We start from the raw sequence: 21,685 nt of genomic DNA on the forward strand, positions 1-21,685 counted from the left end.
TCTTTTGTTGGGTTCCAATTCGTCGCTGTTTTGACATACTGTCGTATGACGATTTTTGGGCAAAATGAGTTATATAAATTTTCAAAATCTGTGAATGAAACTCTATATATTCACAAAGTTTTGAGACCTAAATGTAATTAGTTAATGAGATATGGCACTAATTATTGTGATACGACATGGTTTTTATGTAAAACCCCCTAAAACGTCATTCTGTATTTTGACATACAGTCGTATCATGATACGTCGCCATAGGCCGCCGTGTAACTGTAGTTGCCTATTGTTTTGACAAACTGTCGTATCACAATGTCGTATCATATTAATACATAGGTTATCATATTGTGCATATTTTTGCATACTGTCGTATGATTTTGCAGATTAATTACTACTAATTAGTGAATTAATAAAATTAAATTTGTATTATGCTGAGAACAAAGACAGATATATTATTGATTATATTCTTTGATAATAATAAACGTATTTTACTTTGGTGCTCTCCAGTGGGTCTTCAAAAATTGGAAAATCTTTAAATGCGATTTTCTCAAAACTGCATTTTTCGTCATACGACAGTATGTCAAAACAGCGACGAATTATTCGCCTGTGAATGTGGTCCCGGAAGCTGTTCCGTGTCAGTGCATTTTACTGTTGTGTCAGTTGGACAACTGCTTGGTTACTGTCATGTGTTTAGAATAGAGTATTGAAGTTATCCTGTCAAATTTGTGCAGAGCAGAGTATGCTAGATGTAAAAGTTGGTAGTTTTAGAAAATTGAAAAATTTGATTTTCTTGTGATATTTAGTGATTTTACATTGTAAACAATATGTGTAAGAAAAAAAATCTTTAAAAACAATTTGCTACTATTTTTTGGCTTGAAAATATATTCTTTTCGGGATTTCGCAGCAAAAAAATAAACGAAATACGGTAAAAGTGCTCCCTGAAACGAAATGCGTTTGGCCTACATAAAAAAAACCCTTCTTTTTTAGCCTTCCTACATGTAGTATAAAAATGAACTCTTGCATAACATATCGTTATGAATTCGGCAGAGTGACGAATCGAGAATTTTGAGCAAATTGAGTTTTTGTATGCTTATGATTATGTTTCAGGTTACCTTTTATTTCCACCAAAAATTAATGGTAAATCTTACTCCCCGACGTAGTTATTGAAATTTTGATATGGACGAATCGTGCCTAAGTGCGATAAATGAATTCGGCAGAGAGACGAATCGTATACTTGGCTGTACAAATCACGTTGATCTATAGCGGGAACCCCCGAATTTTTTATATTTCATGTCCTATACTGATATATTTGGTACCAACGTATAGCTATAGGTATCGTCTATCCAGTGATACCAAAATAACTACAAACATTCCCCACATGATATTGCTGTGGTTTCATAAAGTGAGTGCGCCCTCATGAAATTGGTAAATCCCGGAAAATCATACGCAAAATATAGGCCAATATTGTTATTTCTGCTTTAAAATCCTCGAGTTTTTGCTAAATATTACAGGGATGACTATTTATAACTTATATAGCAAGTTAAGTCTACATAGCCTTAGGACAACCAGTAATTTCTACACAAAAGCCCCATATTAAGAATGCGTGCTATGGTTTACACGTAGTTGAATGCGTATTCGACCTCTCTCTGCGCAATGGTAGAGACATTTTGGATACAGCATAAAGCCGAATAGCTGTTAAAACGCGTTTTGAGGGATATATCGATTGTTTCAGAACATGCAAGTATTGTAAATAATTCATGTACATTCACTTCTATAATATACATTTCAAATGAGTGCTCACGAATGTTCTAATTTTTAGAAGGATCAATGGAATGGTACCAAGCTTTTCAAACGCCGTTTACTCAGAACAGCAATTTTGCGTATTCGGCACTCTGCCGTGTTCATAACGAATTATGTTAGCAACTATTTGTGACCGGTTTAACACTCACCACTACTTGGTGTGTCAGCATCGGTAATGTCAAACGTTACCTGAAATTTTTAAAAATAACAAATATACCATTGGAAAAAATACGTGAACATAAACAGATGCCATGGATCCGAGTACATACAAATAACCATATTTTTGTGCAGGGAGGGGGCACGAAATTGATCACCCGCAATTCGCGCAAAATTGCAAATCATCGCCCTGGCTTAAATATTGATCGGCCCTAATACGGGGTCGGCGTTGTGATTGCAATGTAAACATACATGGTAATTTTGTATATTTAAAGTAATAATAAATGTACCTGTTGTCCTAGTTCGTACATCATGTCTTCTATTGTAGTTGCAGCTTCTATGTTTCCAACCAAGCCAGGGTGCTTCAAAATAGCATGGAGCGTTTTCAAACTCATTCTCTGTCCAGTAGTTGCACGCCAATGGTTAAGGACAAATTCTGTGCGAGACGAATTGCTTTCCAAGCATCTCTCTTCTATAACCCTAAGATCGCCGTGATCAATGTTCAGTATCTCAGCTAGTGATCTGTAATCTGTTCGCAGACACGTTGTTGAGTCTAGTAAGCCAAACAGCCTTTCCTTAGGCTTTCTCAGCATCCACTGGTAATCGCATCCCATGCCCTTCTTTCTTAAGAATTGAGGATTACCACCTGCAACAAGGATGTCGGATGTTTTCTCTTTTATCTCCAATGACTTGTGATAGACTGTACCGTCATCGTCTTCTCCTAGCTCTATGTCTTTCATTTTATAGTATTGAACAGACACGAGAGTTGGACATTGCTGTATGCTCTGAGGGCTCAGGTACCCTGTATCGTGAATTAAGTCAATCAAACGATTAGTGGTACTTACATGCAATGATGAAATTTAAATTCAAATGCGGGAAAAAGTCAATTCTTAGTAAACAGACCGTTGTTTCCACGAAGGTATAGCTGTTATGCTAACGGCCATAAAAAGTGTTAAGAACTTGGAATACATTCTATCTTTCCTATTTGTTGACTAGTAATGATGTATGAAGGTGTATCGTAATACTTAATGTTCATTTACTCTTTTATCATGATATAAAAATGTCTTATTACATCACGACACTAGCTGGAGGATGATACTCGAGTTAGTAAGTGAGTGATTCTGAAAGGAGGCAGTAGTCGGAATTACCTGTTGCTATGGACGTTCCAGGAGAAAGTTCATACATTGTTGACACGATGATGCTCGTCATCTTCTCAAGGTCGTTGTAACATAATTCTGCGTCTTCATCTTTGTACTCAACTGCAAAATTAATTGCATCTCTTTCCTCGTACTGCTTCACTAAGGCCAGGGTTTCGTTTGCGAACTGCATTGAACCTAGGGATACGATTGGCTGGTTACTTTCTGATCCAAACGCTTTCATAATCCGTGCTTGTATCGTCGGGAATACAACAGGTGATAGCATACTTCTATCATCATCGCAGAAAATACTTCGACCCTTTTGAAATTTGGCTTTCGAGATTCCACTTTCCTTTGGAGCTTTGGCAGGGATGACGAAGTTTATATCATTGAACGTGACCATGAGACCCAAACTTTGAAGTAGTTGTGACAGCGTGGAAAAATCGGCTACGTCTCTATAATAACCTTCAAGCTCTTCTTTGCTGTAAGCAGCTTTTGGAGCCAGTACGTTGAGTTGGTCGGCGAATATATCTCCAGCCAGTGTAGGCCCAATGATGTAATACGCTAGCCATTGTACATCAAGAACCACATGTGATATGTTTCCATTCTGCGCAAGGAAAAGCTGTGAAGAATAACATAATATGATTCATTGTCAGAACTCTTGTTGAATTTAAGTAACTATGGGCTTAGTTTAGAGAGAATCTTAAATTGATGTTTTCAATAACGCGCTTATTCGTTCCTTATTGGAAAGGACATGATTTAGGCACATTATGAACCCATTTAACACGAGATGATATGGACTGCTAAATAAGATTTAGCTGCGCAATTTGCTATGTTAACGCTAAAAAAGTTCAAAATAAAGCAAATTGTGGCCACAACTAGCCCAAAGGAAGATGTGCATTAAAAACATTTTGGTCAATTTTGTCCCGGTATTCGAGCCAGCCTTTCCGAATGATTCGAAAACAGTGTTTGTCTTATTTGTTTGGAATTGTCTATACCCTGGAGAATTTATGTTAATATGATAGCCAATCTTATAATGGTTTATTGGAGCTGCAACAATAACTAATTTAATGTAGAAAAATTAGAAATTGGAAGGATTAGGACCATATAAGACCAGATCAAGACGTGCCCGTGGTTAATACTGGTACACCACACACTGTCACTACTAGAAAGTTTATAATTTAGATACATACCTCTCCCATGTCCTCAAGGTAATTTGCAGCAATCTTTGCCAGTTTTGTAGATGCAAGTGGATCAACTTCCTTGACTCTTTCAATAAACTTCAAAAATGGTAATACTGGATTTTTAGGTTTGACCCACGAGGCTTTGTTTTCCAGTATTGCTTCACAGAGCTTAGGAATCTTTCTGGTACCCTAAAAGTGATTTTCGGAGTTTAGAAAAGAAAAACGAAGAATTCTTTTGGACATATTGGCAGAAACATTTGTAAAAATGGTTCAAGAAAGAATCTGAGATGAAGAAACAGTTAAATCTCAACCGTATATAAGGTGGCTATGCACACTGTGCATTGCACAGCTTGATATCAGTTATGAGGTTTACTTAAGGAATCGGATAACAACTTTTGTACAGCATTTTTTGTGGGACCTGAGAGCACATAAGACATATCGAGTTGCATTCTGAATACAAGGAATCAAATAATTTTGATTTTTTTATGAAAATTTTTATGGCAAGTTGATATTTTTGATATTTAAACAGTAATCGAAGTAAACTTTATAAATCTATTAATATGTACTAAAAGTGTACTAAAAGTGTATGTAGCTGGGATGAAAAGCCGACCATTAATTGAAAAGTTTGACCTTTTATATCGAACATGTACATTTTTTCCAAAAAAGACCTACATTTTTTGTTTGTTGTTTTAGGAAAAATCTATATCTTCAATACGAAGTGTCAAAGTTTTCATATGATTTACGGCTTTTCATCCCAGCTACATACACGTTAGGTACATATCATTACCTAGATTGATACAATTTAATTCGAGGATTGTTAAATTTCAAATAATATCATATTTTAATCATTTGCCATAAAATGTGTATTATATCGCATATTTCAAAAAAATCTGAATTATTTGATATCGGAAGGACATTCCTAGTACTCGAAATGCAATTCGATATGTCTGATATGCTCTTAGATCCCACAAAAAAACCCGTGAAAACGTCGATATTCGAGCCCTGAAGAGGTACGTGCTATGGAAAGTGGAGAGTGGATGTCATGACAAATTTGGTTGGTAAGGATTTAATGGAGTTTGGACTCAATTACGCCTTATAAAAGTCGTTCCTCGTACTCAAAGGACATTCCTCGTATTCAAAATGCAATTCGATATGTCTGATGTGCTCTTAGGTCCCACAAACAATACGTGAAAACGTCGTTATCTGAGCCCTTAAGAGGTATGTGCTATGGAAAGTGGAGAGTGGATGTCATGACACATTTGGTTGGTAAGGATTTTGGAGTTTGGACTCAATTACGCCTTATAAATGTCGTTCCTCGTACTCAAAGGAAATTCCTCGTATTCAAAATGCAATTCGATATGTCTGATGTGCTCTTAGGTCCCACAAAGAATACGTGAAAACGTCGCTATCTGAGCCCTTAAGAGGTACGTGCTATGGAAAGTGGAGAGTGGATGTCATGACAAATTTGGTTGGTAAGGATTGAAAGGAGTTTTGACTCAATTATGCCTTATGCGGCAAATGCATGACAACACTGCACTACGCATCCACCTCGTAAATCAAACCCGTTGATGTGGTATTTTTTTTTCAAACAAAATGGTTTTAAAACGTCAAACGACCTATACAATTCACATTTAAATGCTATAAAAACTTTTTGAGAAATAACAGAACAATGTTTATAACACGTTTACAACAGTTGTGTGTGTGTGTGGGGGGTTAAAACAATTTTAAAATATATCACCCTGCACTACAAGCAGGTTGCGCTCATCAGTCATCATTACCTGTGTATGTCTGCAATAATCGATTGAATACAATGCCGCTCTTTTTAAGAGGATTTAACCCTTGGCTAAAACAATACCCTTTCCAATATTTCATGTTTTTGACACCCTAAACGCGTTACGCGCGTATCGTGCTTTACCCACGAAAAACTACCCTTTTTACGCGTTTTCATTATCGCGGATGGTGTACAGGCCTCAATCGGAGTGACCACCCGTGGAATTCCCGTCGTAAAAGCCTATCCCACAATAGGTATTTATCCCTATTCTTTGACTTTTATGGTTCAATGCAGAGGGACATATATGGTCAATTCCAGCCAAAGCGGGACAAAATTCTCTCTGGGGGGCATTTTAAAAATGTTTTCCTTTTCAATTCTAGACTTATCAAATGAGAAGGTCATATCTAGTGCATCATCAGGTGGAAGGGCCATCGGATTGAAAAATAACTTTTCTTGCTAGACCAAATAAAGTGTTAAATACGCATATGCATGTTACCCACGAATTTAAGCCTATTTCACCTGTTGTACGCCATAAAATTTCAATTTCTTTAATATTTTTCAATATTTTACGTGTGACCCATATACACTAGAAATCGGTGAAGACTTTGAACGTAAAATAGAATTTTATTACATATATCTACAAGGAAATATTTTAGTTATTACCAATTTTAAGAAATAACCAGGTGTACAGGTAAGATTGTGTCAATTCTTCGAGCTCTTTCCAAAGTGGCTGTCATTTAACATTACTGCATTAGTTCGAAAGATTAGAATAAATGCTTTATAGAAATAGAAAGTTAGATTTTGTATCTCATCGCAGGATGAGGACATCAGATGGATTCGTGGGGTAACAGCGTCTGAAAATGAGCAATTACTTTCCCGTATGTCAATAATTCAGGCTACAATGGTACTAAAGTGAATTTTAATCAAAATACAAACTACATGGAATATTTAGAATTGATCATTATGGCATTTTGTGTATAAAATGTTTGACTATAATTTAAGTAGGGATTCGTGGGTAACCAAAATTTTCGTGGGTAACACATATTTGAAGGTATGTATTGGTAAGCGGCAAAATAGAAAATTTTGCAGAAGGTTGAAAATCATCATTGTGGTTATTCCTCCATTGTGTTTCAATGATTCCCGTTTCTTTAACCAATTGCATGCACTCAAAAAATGGTAATTTAGGATAATCAATCAAAACCTCACGATAGAGCTTCAGTATACCTTCAAGAGGTCACTATTAAACAGGACTGTTTTGGAACCTATTTCGCATGTTTTCAAAATGTTAAGATGAATAAGAAACACCTAATTTGCGAGTAAATCCTTGGATTCGTGGGTAAAGCCGAATTCGTGGGTAAAGCTATAAGTACTATAGTACCGTTTGGGGATTACGTTTCTTAGTTGCATAAACTATAAGTACTGTAAAAATTATAGCATACCCATGGCTTGAATATGTGGTGATTTAGATTTAAAATAAATATTCTCCTTATAATTATTTTCAAGGTTAGCATCTATTCGGGATTCGTGGGTATCAAAAGTTTAGACCGTTGTAGATATTTTTTAAGCGGTGAACGTATTTATACGATTAACAATTTTAAGCGCTTGTCAAACTAAATTCAGTGTCCAAGGTCATTAAATTTTAAACTAAGTTATGACAATTATATTTGCTGGACTCGTGGATAACATTTGATACGTGGGTAACGTCAAATTTGATTTTGTGGAATTTTATGGGTAAAATGTATTTGTATAAAATAATCACTTGGACCTCAGAGTTATAGTACGAAACTTCGTTTCATGATAATAGTCATTTATGGCATATTCACCTAACATTTTTCAGAACGATCATTTTATTTTTGATACGCGGTTAACCAAAATTATTAGCCAAATTGACTTAATGGCCTCCAGAGTCCACAAACTTTGGTGGAATTCAATCGTTTTACATATGATGAGAGACCATGCAAACTTCTTCTAACGGTAATAATTTCATTTTGATTGAAGGACATTCAATGACATATATGGTGATTTATCTTTGAATTCGTGGGTAACGCCAATTCATTTAAGCCATCATAACTTGTCCCCTGGTATGACTTGCTAGTAAAGGTCTATATGCTCAAAGAGAGCACATTGGACGTGACATGACAAGCTCCATCAATAACGTGATTTCCGTTATTAATGACATTTTAAAGTGGAAAGTTAACATAGATAGAATTGTGCCCCGCTTTCGCTGGAATTGACCATATACTAGTGCAGGACGATATATTCAAAAATTGTTTTAACCTATAGAGTGTATGCAATAAACCAACCGGTACGGTATAACAATTGAAATGTTGGAGGACAGTTCTAAGATAACTTCAGATGACAGAGGGACAGATCTCTAGATCGACTACACAACCATTCATACCTATCACATGTTTTATTGTATTATCATGCGAATTTTTCCGTGGTACCTTATGGAGGACAGAAATTTGTTTAAATGAGGATGACTCTGTCATGAGTGACGTCGTATAGAGGGTATGCAATATACTATCTCTCTACCGTGTTATTAACAACACCGATGATGCAAGCCAGCTCCAAAACGATTTTGACGCCTTGCAAGAATGGGAAAGGAAATGGCTGATGGAGTTCCACCCCGAGAAATTACCAAACGCCGCAAGCCAGTGAATTCCACATATTTTATCCATGACCATCCTCTGGAGGCAGTCCCATCAGCCAATTACCTGGGTGTTGAATTCACTGACAACTTATCCTGGAACAGACAAGCAAGAAAGGCATGAAATCCCTTGGTTTCCTACGACGCAACTTGAGCTGATGTCCCCGGGACGTCAAGACACGTTGCTACAACACCAACATTTGTCAGACCAGTTGTTAGGTATGCCAGCTGCGTATGGAATCCTACCACCAAGAGAAATATCACCAAGGTTGAGTCTGTGCAACGCATTGCTGTCCGGTATGTCATGAACGACTACTCACGAGAGAAAGCAGTGTTACATCCATGCTGAATGACCTGGTGGGAATCTCTACAACAACGAAGAGCAATCTCCAAAGCCACCATGATGTATCGAATCGTCAACCATCTCATTGACATTCCTGACAGCCAGCTGATACCCTCAAACACCACCACCAGATGCAACTCTCAGAGGTTCCATGTTTCATTCTCCCGCACAGCTTAACTGCAAGGCTCTTTCTTCCTGACATTATCCGTCTATGGAATGCATTGCCGCAGGAAGTTGTTGAGTCAACAACCCTAGACGTCTTCAGGTCCAGAGTGTGTGGCGTCTCCTTCACCTAACCAGTTCACTTTCCAGTCATCTTTTTAAGATGCACATGGACCTTGTATATAGTTTTGGATCAGCGCCAGTCCTTGTCTGCACTTACTTGAATGCAACACAAATAATGTGCGAGTATACTCCAGCGGAGGTATCTGCACAGTATCGGAAGATGATGATGATGATGATGATGATGATGATGTTTTTAATGATTCTGTGAAAACTACTGTATAAGGTATGTTAACTGTTAATAAAGCATGTTACCTACATGATATAGACATATAATATGTATGTACCCCTCATGACTTTTAGGTCTATTTGTCTAAATTATTAAAATAATTTAGACATAATAGACCTACGTGGATTTTCATTGATAATAATTAAATTTTACTGTTTTAAGAATGTCAAAAACACTTCGTCAAGTCTATCCTAATGCACAATAATGATCAAACTATGGATTTCCGTTTTCCGGTACTCTTTTATACATGTATAGTAAGTTCACCTTTATTTCCATCGTAGTATTTCGCAGAGTCGATTTGAAGATTCCCATTTCATTTGACTGTGCATCACAAGCATTTACCACCAACAAATCTGTCGCTATATCTAGTGCTTTGCCAAAGTACGCTCTTACGTCATCCAAGTGTTTCTTGGCAAGTTGCAATGCTGAAAACGAGCAGACATAAAGTTATAACAATATGTTCCTAACAAAGATTTTTATCAACTTGGTCTAAAAGCAACATGTTTAATCTGCTCATCAATAAAAAAGACACGTTACCTTCTTCCTTGTCATCAAACTCGTCTAAACGTGTAGCAACGATAGCAATTGTAAGTTTTGTCTTGGCAGTGTCACTTTGACCACTCCTCAGGAATCTCAACCAATATTGAAGTCGCTTTGGAAAACAAATACATCGATTCGTAATATAGAACACTTTCACAAATTTGAAAATTAAGAATGTTGTACACAGCTAACAATTAATTAGACTTGTGCATACTCTGGCTATTACATTTAAGCATAAAACTCTGATTTGTATTAATTTTCACATCTGATCAGTCACCGTACTCCCTCTGTTAATATGAAAGGTCAAACTGTTCAATTGAACGCCGGCTTTTCATCCCAGCTACATACACTTTAAGTACATATCATTAGATTTATAAAGTTTACTTCGAGGACTATTAAATATCAAAAAATTCAAAAATATCAGATTTTAATCATTTGTCATGAAATTTATATTATATAGCGAATTTAAAAAAATTATTTGATATCAGAACATTCCTCGTATTCAGAATGCTATTCGACAACAGAACTTTATAACCACCAACAAGAAGAAGATTGCTGGATAAGTAAATGTCCTAACTCCGCGTATGTTATTAATTATAATTGGTTGCACAAGGTGTCCCATATTTCTAGTTGTAATGGTACAACAAAACAATGTCATTTTTTTTAGATATTATTTATTCATTCTTCTTGTAATTGCCTGCTAAGTTTCAACTCCGTATCTTAAAAGCAACTTAATTTATGAGCGCAAGATGACAAGGGTGTCAAGAGAAGCTAACCATCAAAATATTGCAAATTGAAAGTTGAACACAAACACACCCTTGTTTGCATATGTTTTCTTTATTCCTTTTTATTTTTCTCTCTTTTTTCATGGTTGAACTTATTGCATAAAAGAAAATCGAACTGAAAATAAATCAGTTTTAGAGCTTCTTGACTATAGGTGGTAACAAATAAAGGAAGATGGTCATTAGAGAAGAACAAGTTCTCTGTGCTGGTGGTAACACAGCTCCACCCCCTGGGGGCGCGGTCGCGAGGAGAGGGCCACACACGTGACTCGAATGGTAAGCCCCTTATCTCCGTTCACGACGGCAGGACCTCTCTTACGAATCCAGATTGATTCCTTGATGAAGCGAGTACTCGCATCACACTCCTTAAATACTTATCGTCCCAGTATATGATATGCTTCTGTTGAATGGCATGATCCGCTATATGCATATGGCTGACTTGCTCTATTCTGTAACTGACTCTTTTCTGGTTTGGCGCGTAAAGCTCTTTTTGCCCCTTTCCAATGTATCCGTTTCTTTTTGATGTTCCTTAAGCTGGGTGTTCAATTTTTTCGGCCGGCCTCGCCAACGAATGTGCAGTCACAATTTTTGCAAGGAATCTCGTAGATACAGTTAGTTTTGTCTAGTGGGATGGGTCAATTTTGTCTTTCGGATGAACCAAAAGCTTCCTCAACGAGGTGTTCGTCTTTATGGCATTGGCATCTCCCAGCCACACCTACCACATATGGAATCACTACAAGTCCATTGGTCTGCTATGAAGGATCTTTGGTACTGGTTTTGCTTTTGGTAGGTTTGACAGGTTTGTCCCTGATCTTTTTCTTTTTGACAGTCTCAATAGTCCTCTCTGCCTTCTTGATGTTGTATTCCTCTTTCTGTCTGTCTTCTGTTTCTGTAACAATCTTGTCAATCTATCCAGTAAAGTGCATACTGCTCCCAGCTTGTGATATATAAGGTGGTGGGAGCTAAAGTTGAGATATTGGTATGCGTGGGTAGCCTTGTGGTAAACCAAAAGTTTGACCGAGTCATACTCTTTTCTGACGATGAATGTCTATTTATTTGGGCATAATTTCTTGACTCCAGTGTGCGAAACCTCGACCACCGCCAGGACAGGACACACAGCACAACAGAAAGACGTCCAGATCAAGAATATCCCCCACCCCTCCGGTAATATTGGCTCTGGATCTGCCACTTAATGAGAAGATACCACATGGGTATGTCAGAATACTAATGGTAGTCACACAAAAGAAAAAGTTGTGAAAAGTGCAGAGAAGAACCATTCAAAGAAGTGTCACACTATGCGAAGAGGTATCAGAATCAAATATTTCATCTATTGAAAACATACTTTCATCCAATTTTTAGTTAGTTGTTAAATTGTGGACTCTTTTCCATATGTAAGGATACTTTTGTGTGCAGCATACTCACCGCATAGGCGTTTGGTTCCTTTAGATTGTACACCAAAACGACTAGGGAGTTCTGACTTCCCAAGAACATACCATGGGTAACATGATATTCAATGTGACCAGCAGCGTCCCATATAGATAAGGTCCCTACATCTTCGATTTCGTATGTACCCACATCTATTCCTGGGGTGGGAATGTATGCGTGCATCTGTTTGGTATTCTGCTGGTGAAAATAAAACACAACTAATAGTCTTGATGCAGGTAAGGTAAAGATAATGGTTCCAGCATGTGTTCGCAGCCAGGAGCGGCCACATCTCTCATGTAGTAGATTTGTTCATCTTCCCAGCATAATGATTGGTGCTTGTCGCTATGCGCAAATCATGAAGATAAGAGACGGCCTTTATTGTCCTGTTCTTTTATTTAAAATAACGTAATGTCCAATATGTTTTAATTTTGAAACTACCACGCCCAATCGCTCTATTATGTGATGTAACACATCAAGGGGGGACGTTGTGGCAAAGTGCATTTAAAGATATAGATTAAAATAGACAAAAAAATTAGGAAAATTATAATAATTTGGGATGCTTTTTTTACTTACAAAATATAAATGCGTTGATTAATTTTAACAAATGTCATTCAAAGCAGAAATACTGAACTCAAAATTGACTTCACCTGTAAAGTCCGCCCACCCCATTGATGTGCTGAATCACATTATATCTAACATATCTCGTAACTTACCATTGTTAGCGAATTCTTGATGGATGTTTTCCCAGCCGTGGGGTCACCAACCAGAAACACCTTTACGATTGTGACTGGGTAACTCTCCTCGGCTAGGAGCAAACTATATTCTCGTCGCTTCATTATGAAAAACAATGAAATCCTTGTAAGTTAAATATTAAGATGGTCATTATATACGTGCATACTTTTTAAACGTTACGATATTCAATTTGGGCGGAGATCCCGGAGAGGTGGAACTATCTTCCCTTTTTACGTTGGAATAACCCTTATCCGATAACTATATAATGTCAAAAGCAGACACTTTTGGCAGAATCGTAAATGGAGAAATAGCTAAAAATCTGTCCGGGGTGATTTTTTCACAATTTAGGTTTGTTGCGAATTTGTGATGTTTGAAATATTGTCTGATAGTTTCAGACTGGAATACAACTGACATCTGGTATTTTTTGAGAAAGTTTTCAAGGTAATTCCTACTCTTAACATTGTCAATAATATTTTTAAAGGCCGATATCTCAATTTCCAATTTTATAATACCATAACTTACTAATTCAATATCTTCGCTTAGGAATGTCCGATTTCATTGGGGAAAACGGCGCTGTGGAGCAAAATATCTCTATATTTAAGATATAAGTATTATTTTTCAGGTGACTAACTTTGGAATTAAAAGTGCTCAAACCCATTACAGGTGATGTAAAAACCTCAAAATTGATAACCTGCCCAAAAGTGTCTGTTTTTGACATGACACGTCACATATCATCCTGTGAGCTCAAAACACACTTGACAGTTTTGGTGAAAATTGATTTTTACAGATTGTGAGAAAGCCAGTCGTAATACACATTTAAACCTTATTTGAATAAAACATAATTAATAAAATGAGACAGCAATTATTGTATATGTTGAACCGGAAGTTCAGTTTCTTTTGTGAGTTCAATAACATCATTCTTGCCACATACGACGGCTCCTGAACGAACACGGTTACCATCGCATGCACATACGATATTTGCCTTTATGTTCAATTTATTTGATTTAATTTGGATACTGGAATTTTTTAAGTATTTATTACATTACAACGTTAGTTTTATAATGGGAAGGAACATAAAATACGTTTCTGTTTGCTTGTGTTGTTATTAAACACATAAACTATGATGTTTTCCCAAAAGACTTGCAAAATCAGTACAAAATACATAAATGCATATACGATATAAGGTTTGTTATTATTTTAAAACAAATTTAATTGAAGCAAAATTTCTGCGGAGCGTTGAAAAATAAAAATGTCCACTTGATTTGATAGCATATTTTGAAATTTTTACCTAATTTTATCACCTACCCATCAAATACCCCACACCCCATATCAAACGTTATGAAACACACATCCCACCTGACACTTTGGGTGAATATTTTAATTGCCAGAATGTTTTCCAGTTATGATACGAGGGTCGGTCAGTATATAATGAAAGTTGACCTTTGACCCCTTATATTGAATATTTAGATGGAATTTCTTGATGATCACATGAAGAATGTACCTTTGTCTTTCAAACCACATGTATAAATTATACCATATACTATACAGTTAGGACGCGGGACTACCGATTGTTATTGTTCTGCAAGGCTCACTCAGTCATTTAATAAGGCAATACAAACGATCGAATTTGGTATTCAAATGAACAAAATTTTGAGTTACACCTTTTCAGTGTAAAATTTTTTTCTCGGCCAAATGAAAAGCAATAATTTTCATTTTTTCAGTAAATGTCAGGAAAAACTGTAATGCTTGATACTGTATTTTTTTTCAAATCTTAGTGTTAAACTTAGTCGTGAAATTCAGTCATTTAGTGTAAGATTTTCGATTTTGATAGGCTTCAACTCTGCCCGCGAGCCTTTTTTTTGGATCAATCTTTTAGCTTTTCAAAGTAATATAGTTCGCTAAAGAAGGATTTTTCCCAACTTTCTAACGCACATCACCGTGACCGATATATCATAGTTTTGTCAGAATTTCCGTTTTGATTCCATAATTTTTGACTACCAGCTGAAGAATTTTCAAATCCACGCGTGAAATCTTAGGCTAATACTAGCATTGTGGATCGATATCTCTGGGTGCCCGGCCTGGATACAGTGTTGCCAAAACTTCAATATAGCAAAGAAATTACCTAGTGTTTCAATTGTCATGAAGGTGACTGGGTATAGTGCCTTTTGTTTGTGTTTGTTTGCTTAAACCCACCGAAAGTCATAATGAAGCAGCCAAAACAATACAAGGTTAAACATGGAAGTTTATAACAACCTATTATAATGACCTAAAGGAAAAATCATTTATGGCAACAATGAGCCTTGCATTGTAAGTCATGGTTAAAATGTGTTGAGTACCCACCCCACCCCCATAGGCCTACATAATATTACATACCGGTACCTTATAATATTTATATAGCACGGCTATAGCTATAGCCTACATTTAGAAAGTAGGTCCTATAGCGCTAAATTATGACAAATAGGCCTACACAAACCCGATCGCAAGTCTGAAGGGTGTAAAGAAAATGCCAACCCGCGATGGGGGGGGGGTCATTCAAAATTCACCTGGAGATAGGAGGGACAGAAAATTAAAATCCCCTCTAATAACACGCGAATTTTTCTAGGTTTGGACAGTGGATTTTCCCAAGGACCTCATCCTAGGTAAATAAACAAACAAACAAACAGACCAAATGGTTTTCATAATCATGGAATCCATAGCCCCTATAAATTGAAATTGCAGGCTATCACGGGAGCAAATTTCCAAAATTCACCTCATTTACCAGAATTGGGGATTTGGGCTACCAAATCGCTGGTCAGGCAATCCTGGTTTTCAATGGAAAAGGGACCTGATTGGCAACAATTGAAATATCGATTATTTCTGCTGGTTGTTCTGGAGATAAAGTACTGAGTTTGACATTTTCGGAGCATGAAGGAAAAGGGTAAAATAAAACGGAAATTCTGACAAAACTATAATATATAGACCCACACGATGTGCTTTACAGAGGTGGGAAATGTCTTTCTTTAGCAAACTATATTAGTTTGAGACGCTAAAAAATGAATTCCGTAAAAAGCTCACGGGCGAACTAAAGGCCTATAAAAATCAAAAATATCACACTAAAAGACAAAATATGATGCTTGAATTTTAACACCAGGATTTTTTTTAAATGTATATCCAAGCACTATGTCTTTAACTGACATTACTGAAGAAAAAAAAATATTGCTTTATATTTGACCGAGAAAATAAATTTCATAGCAAAAAAGGTGTATCTCTGAATTGTGCTGATTTTAACATGTATCGATCGACTTTTAGCGCGACTATGCATTTCAAAAGAATTGGTAGTTCCGCGTCCTAACTGTATAGTCTTGATTACCTAACAGTATTAGCATAAAATCAATAGACTAGGGACAGTGCCAAATCATGCAAAAAACGCGGGACTTTTAAAATACAAATGCGTATTATGTCTAGTTTTGGGCCTGGGTCCTGGGTCTGCTTTTGGTAAAATATGAGACTTGTCATTATACTTGCTTGCAAATGGAAAGTCTTTAAACTTAAACAATTTTAGGACATTAAGGGAAGCAACATTATTCTGCTAAATTCTAGAAGAAGTATACGTACCTTTATATCTGAATATAATTTATATTAAACCTTCATTACATTTTCCTCATCTCGTGCAAAGAATTCCTATATAAACTTCCTAGTCAAGTTATGCAACATACCTGAATAGCTTTCTTTATTGGTTTTGCATGTTCGGATTCTAATCCATAGGTTTTTCTATTCCTGCCAAGAACATCAATGGGGGTGTGGCCAACCTGAAACAACATTTGAAGAGTGTACGATATAGGAAGTACTGCTTTTTAAGAGTCACATAATGTTATAAATTGTAAATAATAATTGTCTGTAAATGAAACACGTTTGAATGTTGAATGTGTATTATCTTTGTGACTTTAATTGATACCATCACATAATTATTCGTTATGATTGCAGAATAGCTATTCGTCTGTATTCAAGAGAATTCAGATTTTATCACATATGATAAAATCTGAATTCTCTTGAATTAGAGAACTGGTGGCACAGTAACTTTTTCACTTTAAGTAATGTTCCCGACCCGGGGGTAACTCTCGCACACAAGCGCTACCCACCCGTGTCCGACCACCTCTGAAATGGACCCTTAATGGCGTATTCCAAATATGTACCCCTTAGTGGCGTAACACATGAAAAAAAAACATACCCTAAATGGCGTAAACTCGGAAATTAGCTAATTTGATACCCTAAATGCTTAAACTGGAATTTGATACCCCAAATTTTGGTGTTGCATACCGTTGAAAACATGCATAAAGATAACCTAGTTTTTATCAACACAATACAATTGTATTACAATGTGATTGCCTGGAGTGATTGTAACACAATATATTATACATGTAGGTCACACATATTACAATCACCAAGACATAGCACGTTTTTTCTTTTAAAACCATTTTGTTTTATTGGGAAGACAACTGCCTAAAGCGTCGCGGCCCAAGGTATTTTTAACAAGTTGCTAAGCTTCCCTTAAACCAATTAACCATTGATTTCTATGTTTGAAAATCGCAAGAAAATCATCAAAAGTCACCCAATAGAGGTTGTGCATATGACGTATCATACCGTAAATATGGCGGACTACTCAAATGCATTCAACAAACAAGCATGATTGCAATATACCGCGACAGTTCGTTTCACACACATAACAAATGGACCACGATCAAATAGGTTGATGACAACATTTGATTGAATGAACTGCTACGCCATGATTACGGTGAAGGAAACCTGTTCAAATCCTTTGTTTGGAGCCAATCAATAATTTCATGCACAAACTCTATTGGGCTACTGAATAAGGATGACTTCAACAACATTATTATGGCTTCGCTGGTTTCCATTATCTGATTTCTTTGAGGTCATTGTACATAAACGGAGCTCCACGGTATACGGTACTCTATGTCATGCTTGTTTTGTTTACATACCGGGGACCCGACCGGGGAATACCCTAAATCATGTAACTCGCTGATTGCAACGAAAATAAGTAGAGAATGAGCTATAAAGTGGTCTTTTTTTTTAATATCAATTTCCTCACCGGGTGCGAAGCAGGTCAAGTGGTGAGTCCCCCCCCCCCCCTCCCCGTTCCCGATTTAGGTGTCACATATTCAAAAACACGTTTTACGGTTCAGTGAATGAATTAAAATGAATGCTGCGCTGCAGACTATAAAATTGCTTTAAATAATCAAAAGGTCCTCATTAAATTCTAGTGCGATGGCTTCTGATCTAAGCATATCTGGCGAATATATTGTTGGAAAGAACAATATGTTCTTCTCTGGTGGTTGGTCAAGTTGGCTTCACGCACGCTGCAGGATGTGTTGCAAGGTTATGTAAGGTGATGTTGTCATTTATATTTCAGCATGTAACAAAAACACAAGATTTATCATTAACACTGCTGTTATTTATTCTTAAATTTACGCATGAAGCCAACGTCGAAAAGTGCGATATTATGCCATAAATTTCATAAATGGTTCTCACTGAACCATAACACTTGTTTGGAATGTAATAAAAATAAAGTTATTGAAAACATAATAAGTTTCTTTTTTATTAATTTTGTCTGAAGTGAAAAACATTAATGTGATGCATAAAAAGCATATGTATTTTAGCCAAAAATTCCATAAATGGCTGTATGGAAATATGTGTAGAATCCTTGAAGTAGCGTACGGTATTTTGTTGCCAAAATAACAAATTTTGCGCGAAGTGCACAAAAACTGCCATTTTTAAGCTAAAATTGTCAAATATGATATTTAACGCGTGGGCAAATGAGCGCGAAGGGCCAGAAAAAATGTGTTTTTTTAATGGTCAAATATGAGCTTAAGTTTGCAGTTACAGACCGGGTGTGATTGCGTGGACCACTCCTCTCTCGTCGAATATGGGGGATTCGTAAAGAAGCAAAGAAGAGACACCTTGTAATGGGTCCCGTAAAAAGCATAATTAGAGACATTAGTTTACCAGTAAAAAGATACCCTTTATAGTGGGTCCGTAAAAAGCAAAGAACAGAGCCGGAAAAAGAGACCATATTTGGCGCAAAAAGAGACGTAGAAGCCAATTAAGGTATGTTCTTTACTTTTGACGGTCCCCTAATACCTCGAGCCGAGCCCAGGGGTAACGCGCTCCTTTAACCCACCCCTTCCTTTACAGCGGTAGGCCTAGTGCATTTTCCCTCCATATTTTTGTCATGGTCATTGTACTCCAGGTGGGCAACCCGGGAAAACCCCTTCTATGCCACGGGCCAATGCTATCTAGAATGATAAATGAGATTAAACAATAATCCAATTTCAGTACCTTGTTCTTCACTTCAAGATCTCCTCCACACTCAATCATTAGAACGCACATGTCAATCGAGTCTTTGTCGAATGGGTCATATTTCTTACAGGCGATGTGAAGAGGTGTTTCTTGATTCTGTGATTGACAAGAGTGTTTATTCGATGAATTATGAGTATAAACTCAAAGTAATATAACAATAATTTTCAACCAGACAGGTCCATTGCCGTTTTGCTTACGATATTGCCTGTTGGTGCGTTGGCGCAAGGCCACCATCGTCTGGGAAATCAGTTAATATGTGGCCATTACGTGATTTGGAAATGAAAGGAAAACAAAAACTAAGGATTGTTATAATTTGGGACCTTTTAAAAGTTTTTGTCAATAATTGAATTCCATTTGCTTGGCTAGTCTCATTGTTTTGTAAGCAAACTCTGTTATGTTATAAGCTTCAGTGTTTCCTGTGTGATATACCTGTGTTGATTTCTATGCAATAAAATAACTATCAAAGGCATTGAAGTTCAAAAGTATCATAAACATTAATTAAGCTAATTGTCATTCTTGAAAAATGGGGGCTGACTTATTCTTCATGATTCTTAGTGTTCTTTTTTAAGTTTGGAAATCTTTTTTTAAATATAGCTTACAAGTATTGCCTCATGCTTGGATACTATTTATTGTACCAAGTTATGTATTAGGGTACAATTCAATGGGTACATGATTGTACATTATTTGCTCGAGAAGAAAGTGTTTCAGTTGGTTTATTTCTTCTTTGAGATGTTTGCCTTATGAATTTTCCATGTTAAATTATCGAAAATTGTTACTCCAAGGAATTTGATCTTATTCACCCTTTCCAGTATATCATTATCCAATATCATATTATTAGTTACATAAGTTCTACGATTTGTACCAAGTACCAATTATTGCATTTATGGGTGGCCTATTAGCCTTACACCAATTAGCAACTTCTTTTAATTCATTGTTGACAGGATCGTATTTAGAAACAATGTCTTTATGTGAATAAGTAATGGTAGCTTCATTAGCAAGCAAGACACATTATAAATATGCTGTTTATGATATCATTAAAACACCAATGAATAATAATGGGCCTAGAATAGAGCCTTGTGGTAGTCATCATATTATATCTTTAAATTGAGATTTACAAGAAATGTAATACACGTAGTGTTTTCTGTTATTTGAGTAATCTTTAAACCATTATGCAAAGTTGGGTGCAGGCCTACGAAATCTCCGGTATCGTGGTACCGGCGTTCCCAGAAAAAAAAATCAGAGTCACAGAAAAAAAATCAAGACGGAAAAATATTTTAAAACATCCTTAATCTTTAATACCATTTTCCTGCAGCTCTGAAAATATTATTTGAACACTATCACTCGTAAAATATTTTTCTGGGAACTTTGACGATTATACTTATAAACTAAACTGAACACCAGTAACAGGAATGTTATGTAAACAAAATAAACATGCCGTGTGTTGATTTTAATTTCGTATGACTCGATCCATTGTAGTCTCTAACGCTGCTGCGTCAACGTGAACTCCCGATCAGACGATCGTACGCACCGCTGGGATCCCAGAAAGTAACTTGTGGTAGAGCCTAACTGTTGTAACTGATTATGTTCGTGCGAGTCTACGGGCAGGCTGCTGGGATTCCCCAGAAAAGCTGTCGGGGGATATTCACCGTGGTAGACATCTTTAGTCTTTCATCACGTCTTCGAATTTTCTCGATACGTCACTTCGTTCTATTCATACAGTTCTATCAATTCTATTGATTTCATCACTGAATTGCACCCACTTTTAGCACCAAAATATTCGTCGTAGATATAAAATCATGTAAAATCAAAAAATCTTTGATCACTTTTGAGGATTTTTGAACGCATATAAAATCAGCAGAAATTACTAAATACAGCGAGCCACAGAAACATCTATTCAACAGAGCTCATGTACGGGCTATAGCGTAACTAACGATACATATTATACAATTACTGTGATAGAGGACTTTAAAACCCCGGGTTAAACAACCGTGGTAATCTGTTAAATATTATATTTGTAGTGACTTCTATTATATTTCTCATAACATACACGTTTGGAGTATCGAGAGTAGAGAGTTTTACCCTGGACCTTAAAAAAGATCGCGGAGAGCAGATTTGGTGAGATTTTAAGTTATAAAAGGTGTAATTTTCAGGGTTTAATATAGGGTTTATTACTTTTAATAAAATATTGCAATTAATATAATTATTGCTATAAGAAATTCTTTCTTGTTGAATGTTCATATAAATACATGCCTAAATAAGAAACAAATATCCTTCGTGAGTTGAAAACTGGTATTGAACATGTTGATTGAT

General features: G+C 36.4%; 1 protein-coding gene across 1 annotated transcript; it reads right to left on the reverse strand.

Annotated features, from left to right (window-relative positions):
* Window positions 1–1,929: 1,929 nt before the first annotated feature.
* On the reverse strand, window positions 1,930–21,033 carry LOC140167043 (death-associated protein kinase dapk-1-like). Its single transcript, XM_072190522.1, has 11 exons — window positions 21,022–21,033; window positions 19,355–19,471; window positions 16,717–16,809; window positions 13,003–13,119; window positions 12,287–12,484; window positions 10,080–10,194; window positions 9,807–9,967; window positions 4,277–4,456; window positions 3,096–3,705; window positions 2,238–2,749; window positions 1,930–1,980 (listed from the first exon to the last, which is right to left on the reverse strand). Exons 1-11 carry the CDS (start codon window positions 21,031–21,033, stop codon window positions 1,930–1,932), a joined length of 2,166 nt encoding a protein of 721 aa, XP_072046623.1.
* Between the last annotated feature and the right edge of the window lie 652 nt (window positions 21,034–21,685).

The sequence above is a fragment of the Amphiura filiformis genome, chromosome 12 (assembly GCF_039555335.1).
Source record: "Amphiura filiformis chromosome 12, Afil_fr2py, whole genome shotgun sequence".
In the NCBI taxonomy this organism is placed as follows: Eukaryota; Metazoa; Echinodermata; class Ophiuroidea; order Amphilepidida; family Amphiuridae; genus Amphiura; species Amphiura filiformis.

Bases quoted from the DNA above. Each gene is read 5' to 3' on its own strand.
- LOC140167043 (XM_072190522.1), bottom strand. The intron at 10,195-12,286 runs GTGAGTATGCTG...TGTTTTCCAAAG, and splicing joins AGGAACCAAACGCCTATGCG to CGACTTCAATATTGGTTGAG. The intron at 1,981-2,237 runs GTACATTTATTA...TAAAAATTTCAG, and splicing joins TGTACGAACTAGGACAACAG to GTAACGTTTGACATTACCGA.